Genomic DNA, 10336 nt, shown 5'->3' on the forward strand with positions numbered 1-10336 from the left:
TTTTGGCCCACCCTTGTTTTTGGGTGTTTTCTGATCATATTATATATGTGATTGAAAATAGGAGATTTGGGGATATTTTTTGGGACAACCAGAAATTGTTGCGGACAACCCGATTTGATGCCGGGGTTGTCCGCAGGACAACCACATTTTTTTTCTTATTTCGAGCACTGCATTATGTAGCCAGCTGCTAACAAGTTGGTTACTGCAGTTTTAAAATGTGCTGTCAGTTTCCTGCCCAGAGCACAGGCACTTGAAGCGTTTCAATAAAATATAATGCTAACTAAATAAGAAATCTATTTACTATCAAATTCTAAATGTTTCTATACTCTCTTTCACCTATTATTGCCGACAGTTTCCCGTCAAATCCTACGTGCAACAATATACGCTGCCGGCGCCATTGCTCTCGCGGCTCCACTGTTGCACGCTTACACTATATATATTATTGCAATTGCAACAGAAACATTACTTCTGTAATGCAAGATAGTAGTTTATTAGATAGGGTAGCACTGTGCACAATCATAGGTAACTGTGATATTTTTAAACACTTCGTAATTATTCTGTAATCTGAATCTAGATCTTTTCCAGCACTTTGTTACACTTTCTAAACTAACTAGCTGTATAGTTATTAAGTTGTTGGGAAGTACACCGATTGCTGTTTTAGGTAGTGCAAGTGGTAGGCTATAATGTAGCCAATTCAAATTGCTATTAAACATAATTCATGTTTATTCACTAGATCACTCAATTATTAAAATGGCTTAAATCTATGAAATTACCATTGCATGTTCTCATGGATTTGCCTAGATACAAATATGCAACCCATCAGAGTAGCATTATAATGCCCACAACCTCGTCAAGTTGCAGGTGCAGCCTGAGTAAATTGCACAGGGAGGTTATGATTTATCCTTGGGCTTACTAGCCACAACTTACCTTCTTACTACGTGGCGAGAAGGTCACAAGTTAATGCAGCAACCAAACCTTGCAGCTAACAAAGTGCTGTAACAAAATGTAACAATACCAAACTTCTGATGGCTCCTACCGCTTCTCTGTACTTCCACAGCATTATTAATCACATGCCCGCTATTGCCAAGTATGTAGCTAGGAACGTGTGTAGAACAGTCGCAGAGCCTGATTGGGCTATGGGCTTACATCATGTAAGTAACATAGCTCAACAGAAGTCTATTTAAACAATAATCTGTTTTCATCATCCTGAGTGTTACAGATTACCACAATATCGACTGTACAACTTCTATTGTACTAGAGTAGATCATTCAAACGAGAACAATCAGCTTCGCACAGACTAGGGCAGTTGATTCTGCATTTGTCCTGTGAAACGTGATGGCACTGATTGAAGCGAGCGTCGTCTGAATTAGGCGCTCACTTGTTCTGTGTAGTGTTTAATGAGTTTGTGCACAGTGTTAGTATATTAGTACTAGTACTAGCACAGCCTCAGGCGATAGAGTTAATAATCATTAAGACTGGTGGTAGTGACTAGTGGTAGCAAATAATATTATTATTTCCGTTGTTTACTATTATTTTATTACTGAAACTTGAAAGTAAACGGGCCGCTTAAGTGCATGTGGCTTTGCTTCGCAGCGACTGAGCGAGCAGGTTGTACTGACTACTGTCTAGTGACTAGACTATTGTCATTGAGTATTGTAATTTAATGGCTCGTAATGAATTGTATCGAGTAGGCCCTAATGATCTGCCGGGGCCCGGGAGAACGCCGTGGCATGAGGCTGAGCCGTGAGCGGTCTCCGATTACAGTCGAAAGCAAGAAATGGACAATTCAGTAATACTTACGCTGAAACCCTCTGTTTTGATGTGTTTAATTTCTTGTCATCTGTATGAATATTTATTAGTGTAAATCATTATAACTATATAAGCAAGTCATAATCAAACGTTCGTGTTGTTTATAATCGGAAGCATTGCTGGCCGAGTTGAAAACAAGTGCCGAGCGAAACAACAGAACAGCTAAACTGTATGTATCGGGACGTATCGTTAAAGTGATTACGTCACGAATTTCTAGCGCCATGAAGTAGTGATGAAGTAGTATATTTGTATGTAGACTGGTACTCGCTCCCGCCTCGATTACTCGATGGGTACCTAAGCCGATAGGTGGGACCGGGTACCAGTCTAATTTGTGTGTTATTTGTACAAAATAAAATGTATGAAAATACAATTAGTGTTTCTGTTTACTTTTTATGCTTATATACCTCCTAATTTGCCGGTGAAAAACAGAGAGACGCCAGTATCTGAACAGTACTGGGGGAATAGTGTTCAACAACAGAAATTACCAAATCGTCTTGATTTTTGCAAATTAAAACATTTTTATCAGGTGAGAGTTTGAGAATGTATTTAGTATCGATAGTTCTTACTTTTAATGTAAAAAAATGACAATTTTTTTTACAAATTTTACCATGGAAAATTCGTGACGTAGTCAATTTAAAATGGTTTATTCGCACAGGTAACCCATTACCGCCAATAATAATATGTAGACGCGGTGTACATTACAACAACCATAATATAGTGTCTATATATATTTATAATTTTATATGACAACAACACTACAGTACAGTACATTACAGGGCATCAATAGGGAGCAGCCCTATGAAACAGCATCGCACAGAAATTAATTAAAAATACTTTTTCTAGTTTCAGCGCATACACGACACACTTTATTCATGCTACAGATTGAAAGACATAAATTGAGGCACTTCTGACAAATATAAGCCAGCAAGTAGTCCTGAGCGAGGCTACGACAAATTTTGCTACTTCACAGATTGATAAGTGGGCCGGTTGCAGGTTCCTTATGGCCCTGTCACACCTTGACGATTAGGCCGGCGTATCAAAATTTCTCCAAAACGCTGGCGTACGTCGAATAAGTTATGGGTAAGTTTTGTATAAGTTAAGAGCACGCTGGTACACGTCGTAGTACAGCGAGGTCGTAGAAAAATTTTGTGCATGCACAAAATTTTCGACGTATGCCAGCGTATGGCTCATACGTCCCGCATACACAGGCCATAAGTTGTAGGCAAGTTATGTGATTGTTGACACACGCTCACACACGTTACTTGGGCTGAAGGGGTCGTTGTCGTATAGGGTACCCTAATAGGTACCAGGTAACAGGTAACCCTAACCCTAACCATATCAGATAGTTACCTCGGGTACATATATGTAGTACTCTATACGACAACGACCCTTCGTGCGTTACTTGTAAGTTACTCATAAGTCGAAATACGTCGAGATAATGTCTAGCGTACCCAAAACTTATTTCTAACCTATGAGTAACGTGCTTTGAACCTATGTGTAACTTATGGCCCTGTCACACATTGACGATTTAGCCAGCGTATGCCGGACGTATCAAAAATTTGGTGAATACGGTGGCGTACGTCGAATAAGTTATAGGTAAGCTTTGTATAAGTTAAGAGCACGCTGAAGCACGCTGGTATACGTCGTAGTACGGCGAGGTTGCCTAAAAATTTTGAGCATGCTCAAAATTTTCCGACGTATGCCAGCGTATGCCCATACGTCCCGCATACGCGGGCCATAAGTTGTAGGTAAGTTATGCGATCGTTGACACACGTTCACACACGTTACTTGTAAGTTACTCATAAGTCGAAATACGTCGAGATAATGTCTAGCGTACCCAAAACTTATTTCTAACTTATGAGTAACGTGCTTTGAACCTATGTGTAACTTATCTCCAACGCATATTGACGTATGTAGACGTATTTGACGTGTTCCGGACGACCACAGAACTTACTGAACGTGTTTCTAACTTACAGCTACCGTATAATGGCGTATTGGCAGCGTTTAGGGGAATTGGTATATAAAAATGGTATTGGCATGCTGATACTGCGACGGTGATGTTGATACTGTGATGTCTAGTGCTGTTATGAATTGAATCGTCGAGCGGCAGCCTTTTTATAGGCTACGACATGTGATCGTTGGCGATACGCTGCCGCGCGCTATGCATAAGTTAGACTATCGTTGGGCATAAGTTGTGAACGCCGGCAACACGCTAAGCATTCGTTGGTATAAGTTATCTTATAAGTTATCGAAACGTTCTATATACGTTACTAATACGTTAAGTATACGTCCAACTCGTTATGAATACGCTATGTATACGCCCAAAATTGAAAAAAACATCGATAGTTCAGCGTATGCCAGCGTTTTAGAGAAATTTTGATACGTCCGGCATACGCTGTCTAAATCGTCAATGTGTGACAGGGCGTTTAGGGGAATTGGTATATAAAAATGGGGTTCACAGGAGGAACTCGTCAGTACTCCCCAAGACTTCATGGTGAGCAGATGTCCATGTCATCCGAGAGATAGAGGATCCGGCAAAGCTGAGACGAGAATACCTACTAGCTGTCCTCCAACATCAGCATGACCCCATCGATTGGACACTGTATCAGTTGCGTGCCAATAGAGCCAGAAGAAGAAGAAGTGAACTGGGTGAGACCATGGATCGGGAGGCCACGGCAGTTTGGCATGTATGACCAGCTTATGGTGGAACTCCGTAACGAGGACCATGCATCCTTTACCAACTTCCTGCGTATGCCCCCAGTGATGTTCGACGAGCTGCTAGCCAGAGTGGGTCCAAGGATAACTAAGCAGTACACCTTCTACAGGGATCCGCTTGAGCCTGGCATGAAGCTGGCCCTGACTTTGCGTCACCTTGCCTCTGGGAACAATTATGCCTCGATGAAGTTCGGATGGAGGGTCCCTCACAACACCCAGTCCCTAGTAGTCAGAGAAGTCTGTTAAGCCATTATTGACGAATACGTGAATGAGGTGCTGGTTTGCCCAAGTCCTGATGGTTGGCGCGCCATAGCTGACAAGTTCTTCCAAAGATGGAACTTTTCCCATACATGTGGGACACTTGATTGGAAGCACGTGGCCTGCCACTGTCCTCCAAAGAGTGGGTCCAAATTCTTCAACTACAAACGATTCTACTCCATTGTTCTGATGGCGCTTGTGGATGCTGACTACAAATTCATTTGGGCAGATGTCGGTGGTACTGGATCAGCATCAGATGCGCAGATATACAATGACTGTGAGCTGAAGAAATGCGCTGAAGACGGTACCCTAAGTTTCCCTGACCCTGAGCCTCTTCCCAACGACAACCAGGATGTGCCATACTTCTTTATCGGTGACGATGCCTTCGCCCTACGACCAACCATGATGAAACCATACAGCCTCCAGGGTTTGACGAATGAACAACGCATCTTCAACTACAGGCTTTCCCGAGCAAGAAGGGTAGTAGAAAATGCTTTCGGCATCCTAGCTAACAGATTCCAGATTCTGCTAAGTACCATGCAGAACCATCACCCCTCCACTGTCAAGCTCATTGTCAAAGCATGCTTGATCCTGCACAACCTCATGAGGACCAGGTAATTCATGTTTACATAGCATATTTTATACAGTATACAATGCATTTTAACTTTTAGCCTATAGAATTTATATGATTTTACCTTAAATTTTATATGTATCATTATATTACTTTTCATTGTACAGCGCCTTAGAATATGTTTTTATTATAGGTGCGTTTTATAAGTAAATAAATTCAACTTCAAATTCAAATTGCAGGTACCCCGGACTACAGAACCAGCGACTTGACCGGGAAGAGAATGAGAACCGCGACTTTGTTCCAGGAGCATGGCGAGAGGAACGTCACTTGGAGGATACACAGACAGCTAGTGGACCCAACACTGCCTCCAAGGACGGAAAGAAACAGAGGAATCTCTTCAAGCACTGGGTTAACTCCCCAGCTGGTGCAGTTCCGTGGCAAGATAGGATGATCTAGATGATATTTGTATTACTGCCTTGTTTAGGCAATAAAGGACCTCAGAGACAATAAGATTCCTCTTGAAATAAACATCGTAGAAGAAGCTATTTTTCAATTATGCACTTTGATCCATACATGTACAATTTGTAAATATTCAACAATTATAATTTTTCTTGTTAATTTGTAATATCTTATTATCTAAATAAATAAACGTATCACTTTGTTTGTATATTATATATAAATTAACAGTTGTTTTGTTTTCATTTATGAGCAAGGATAATGTCCACACTTATTAAATAAAAGCTATTAAAGATAGACACAAAATATATATTAAGCAACTACTTTTCATTGACATACAAAGGATAAGGGCATAAGGAATAAAGCCATAAGTAATTTATTATTGTTAATTATTGTTTATGAATTAAATATTAAAAATAACATCAACAAACATCAAGAGTTTATGCAACTTTTATTTAGTGCTAATCTGAAAAATAATGGTACATGATAACAATGGTCATACATGTACATGTATATACAAAATGGCACAAAAATGGCCAAAACACTGTCTCTGCTTATCCTGAGAAGCACACAACTGTCACTGTCACTGTATTTAGTTCTTCTCTGGTGGTGGATGTGTCTTCAGGTAGCTGGTGATGAACTGGGTCGCACGGAAGCAGGGACAGGAAAGGTGGGGACTCTGGGAGGTTCTTCCTCATCACTCTCCTCGTCCATCAGCTCACTGAGGATGGTGTTGATGCGTGACCGTGCCTTCCGGAACTTGCGCTTGGACATGCTGACCAGGCTGTCATGCACGTAGTTGGCAAAGGCTGCAGTAGCTGTGATGGGCTGAGGCTGTGCGATACCTTTGAGGAGCTCCCCAGACTCGTGCACCCTCTTCTGGAGTGACTGCAGCAACTGGTCATCGTCCTGGCCACGCTTGCTCTTGCGCTGTGAGGATGAGGAGGGGACAGTGGAGGGCTTGCTGTCGTCATCAACCACAATAGCTGCACATGCAGCCTCGGCAGCCTCGAGGTCCCCGCTGTGTGCTGCAATGGTTGCCTTCACCTGCAATTATGGCAATTGATTAGTAAAATACAAAGCAAAAACACAAGGCAAATTCAATGATTTGTAATCACAATAAAATTAATATAAATAAATATTAATATTAATATTAATATTTGTTTATACTTACACTGTTGACGGGCTCAGCATGATGGCGGACCACAGTCTTGAGGAAGCCGAAGTTTGCCTTCACCCACTGCTCCCTCTCTGTCAGTTCCGGGGCGCCGTCACCGCTCTTCTTCTTGTCGAGACGGGTGTGGATGTCTCGCAGGGACTTGAACCACCCTTGAAGGTGCTCGACAGTTTTCCCCATGGCCTTGGCTTGATCCTCCCAGAGCTTTGTCTTCTTGTCCACCTTCCGGTAGTCAGTCTTTTTGATGTCCCAGAGGATGACGTTCTCGCAAAGGAAATCACACATGAGCTGCTCCTCTTGGACATCAAGACAAAACTGTGTCTTCCTGGCCCTCTTCTTCTTGGCAAGGGTTGGCTGAGAGGAGGTGGAGGCCACGGACGCAGCTACCGATGCCACGGACGATGCCCGAGAGGCGTTCGAACCTGCATCATCTCCATCAGAGGGTGAGCGTGAGGGTGTGGGTGATGATGAATCCTCCTTGCATTCACGTCCAAGCCCACGGCCACGAGACTTCTTGGCAGCGTTCTTCAAAGTTTTCTTCGGCATGACGGTGATGTTGATACTGCGACGGTGATGTTGATACTGCGACGGTGATGTTGATACTGCGATGGTGATGTTGATACTGCGACGGTGATGTTGATACTGCGATGTCTAGTGCGGTTATGATTTGAATCGTCGAGCGGCAGCCTTTTTATAGGCTACGACACGTGATCGTCGGCGATTCGCTGCCGCGCGCTATACATAAGTTAGACTATCGTTGGGCATAAGTTGTCAACGCCGGCAACACGCTAAGCATTCGTTGGTATAAGTTATCTATAAGTTATCGAAACGTTCTATATAAGTTACTAATACGTTATGTATACGTCCAACTCGTTATGAATACGCTATGTATACGCCCAAAATTGAAAAAACATCGATAGTTCAGCGTATGCCAGCGTTTTAGAGAAATTTTGATACGTCGACTAAATAGTCAAGGTGTGACAGCTAGCCTGACACTGACAGGGCCATTACGTGTGATCTGTTTGATGCTCTCAGATATAGAATGTGTTTGCCAACAGTTACAACGGCAGAAGAAGAAGAATGACCAAATACTTATTCATCTGGAATTTTACTTCATTAGCAAATGAAAAGTCATCCCATTGAAATAGGTAGGTAAAGATAGCGAAACAATAAAGCCCGATACTATTCGATACGCGCGAGAAAGCCGCTCGTTCTCGATCAACACGCCGAAGTAGAGTAAATTGAAAGGTGCAGTCACGAAATAAAATGTGTTTATAAGCCTAATATCAGTATTATCTTACCTGGAAAGTATATATACGTATCGTTATCGGCACTATAGTTGTTGTTTCTTAATATTATATAGGTTTCGGGGTAGTTAATTTGTATAAATGGTAGAACATGTGTGAACCGAAGGCTTGTCAATTGTGGCGGCAACTGTACTCTGAGTCTGACTGTAGCGTAGGCCAAATCCACCAAAATCGTCGGTGTGGGCATTGGACTGGTCAGAGGAATCTCGGACTAGGCCAGTACGTGCAGTGTAAAGGCACGTGCAGGCCTGCGGCAACGGCCGAGGCTATTCGCCCGACCGTCGGGTGTGTATGTTGCTACTGTCTATTCGCCCGACCGTCGGGTGTGTATGTTGCTACTGTCTATTCGCCCGACCGTCGGGTGTGTATGTTGCTACTGTCTAGTAATAGTACTAGTAGTGTATCAAAATCAATTTTGATACACTCCTGATAGTAGTATTCGCCCGACCATCTTGTTCAGTTGTTGATATCAAGAAATACAATTCTTGATATCAAGAAATATCCCTAACCCTAACCCTAACGGTAACCCTAACAATGGAAGCAGTGGCGCGGAAATTCTAAAAATGGCAATATTGCGAGATCTCGCGCGAGGATAAACTCTCGTAGACTGGTTCATATCCTTATAGACTGTCGGGCGAATAGCTAGCCTTTCTTATACACTCGACCGTCGGGCCAATAGTCACTCTCCTGCGGCAACTGAAGGCCTACGTACTACGTGGGCTATATACTAACCCTATATAAGCTGCGTTCACACGTATACACGGCCTCGCTGGTTCCGTACTTAGTTGGTGCTGAGTTCGGCTGAAATGCGTTCACACGAGATACACGAGATTCGTGGCTGAGCTAGCTAGGTATAATATAGACTGGTACCCGGTCGACAGTTCCACACGCTACACTAACGTCGTGCAGCGAACGGGTACCAGTCTAGGTTAGCGCGCTACAGTTTCGCAATTCGAATACGTTCACACAACAGACAATACGCGGCCAGCGTGGTGCCGAATATACGCGGCTTAGTTGGCACGGAATATGATTCCGCGCTAAGCAAGCCGCATATTTAAGTACGGTACTGAATAAGCCGCTTATATTTTAGCGTGTGAACGCTCAAGTACGGAACTAAAATCCTCGTGTGAACGCAGCTTATGTGAGCTGTTAAGTTGAGCGAAGTATACAGTGTATCTGTTTTTGTGTACCAGAACAGAAAATCCTCGTTCACAGGCTGCAGTAGAGGGGCAGACATTTGAGGTAGCTGATCACGTAACGACCATGCCTGGCCTGGGGGCCGGGTTTACATGTTGCTGTGTGCATGTTGTGTGCATGACTATGCACTTATTCAGTGCTAGAAATAAGAAAAAAAATGTGGTTGTCCGCAATCGGGTTGTCCGCAACAATTTCTGGTTGTCCCAAAAAATATCCCCAAATCTCCTATTTTCAATCACATAATAATACGCTGTGGCTATATGCCCGGCAGCCGGGCACGGTCTTCGATTTCCTAAATGCCTGGTATTTCCTAACCCTAACCCTTATTATGAAACGCTGAAAATTAAAAACTGCCGGGCATTTAGGAAATTGAAGACCGTGCCCGGCAGCCGTCAGATATATGCCAGCTGCCGGGCATATAGCCACTCTGATAATAATATGATCAGAAAACACCCAAAAACAGTAGCGTAGCCAGGATTTTTTAACAAGGGGAGCCAAAAACAGCGAAAACTGCGCAAAATAGTAGATGATTTAATATTTTAATGGCTTCTCTGCCTCCCTCTCCACACCCTAAGGCTCCTCTACCTCTCAGCTCTGCAATCTTTGTTTTGGGCGCCATGCGAAAAGACGACATTTGGGCAATTCCACGGTAACGGAATTACAATTCAGATAAATTTTTGTCTTAGTTTTACCTGCCATGGCTTAGTCCAACAGCTGAACTGATGAACTAAACCCTTATTAGTTCTGCTGATACCCCTGCTTTTTTGGTAAAAACATAGTTCAGAGAAATCCCTTACGCGGGAGGGAGTGTAACCAAAAAAGTGTCGGTAACGGAATTTCGGCAGA

At 42.9% G+C, this 10336-nt stretch overlaps 3 protein-coding genes across 9 annotated transcripts in view; 1 reads left to right on the forward strand and 2 right to left on the reverse strand.

Moving 5' to 3' along the window:
• LOC106805837 (breast cancer metastasis-suppressor 1-like protein-A) overlaps positions 1–1938 on the reverse strand; it is an 8048-nt gene extending 6110 nt beyond the window's left edge. The window contains exons 1-2 of one of the 2 annotated variants that reach the window (XM_014807595.1): positions 1801–1938; positions 928–993 (exon numbers count right to left, since the gene is read on the reverse strand). The gene's annotated coding sequence lies outside the window, so the exon portion shown is untranslated. The remainder of the gene's footprint in view (positions 1–927; positions 994–1800) is intronic. The other variant, XM_014807594.1, reaches the window with a different exon arrangement.
• Positions 1939–6243: 4305 nt separating this feature from the next.
• LOC106805847 lies at positions 6244–7601 on the reverse strand. The gene is made up of 2 exons (XM_014807618.1): positions 6984–7601; positions 6244–6856 (listed from the first exon to the last, which is right to left on the reverse strand). Exons 1-2 carry the CDS (start codon positions 7530–7532, stop codon positions 6431–6433), a joined length of 975 nt encoding a protein of 324 aa, XP_014663104.1. The 5' UTR covers positions 7533–7601; the 3' UTR covers positions 6244–6430.
• Positions 7602–7898: 297 nt separating this feature from the next.
• LOC106805846 (probable splicing factor, arginine/serine-rich 7) overlaps positions 7899–10336 on the forward strand; it is a 25063-nt gene continuing 22625 nt past the window's right edge. For 2 of the 6 annotated variants that reach the window (XM_014807613.1, XM_014807615.1), the window contains exon 1: positions 7900–8134. The gene's annotated coding sequence lies outside the window, so the exon portion shown is untranslated. Of the gene's footprint in view, positions 8135–8190; positions 8235–10336 lie in introns of those variants that run through there. The other 4 variants (XM_014807617.1, XM_014807614.1, XM_014807611.1 and 1 more) reach the window with 4 other exon arrangements.

Source organism: Priapulus caudatus, unplaced genomic scaffold (genome assembly GCF_000485595.1).
Source record: "Priapulus caudatus unplaced genomic scaffold, Priapulus_caudatus-5.0.1 Scaffold129, whole genome shotgun sequence".
Lineage (NCBI taxonomy): Eukaryota > Metazoa > Priapulida > Priapulimorpha > Priapulimorphida > Priapulidae > Priapulus > Priapulus caudatus.

Bases quoted from the DNA above. Each gene is read 5' to 3' on its own strand.
- LOC106805847 (XM_014807618.1), bottom strand. From the start codon at position 7,532: ATGCCGAAGAAAACTTTGAAGAACGCTGCCAAGAAGTCTCGTGGCCGT. The intron at 6,857-6,983 runs GTAAGTATAAAC...CCATAATTGCAG, and splicing joins ATGCTGAGCCCGTCAACAGT to GTGAAGGCAACCATTGCAGC.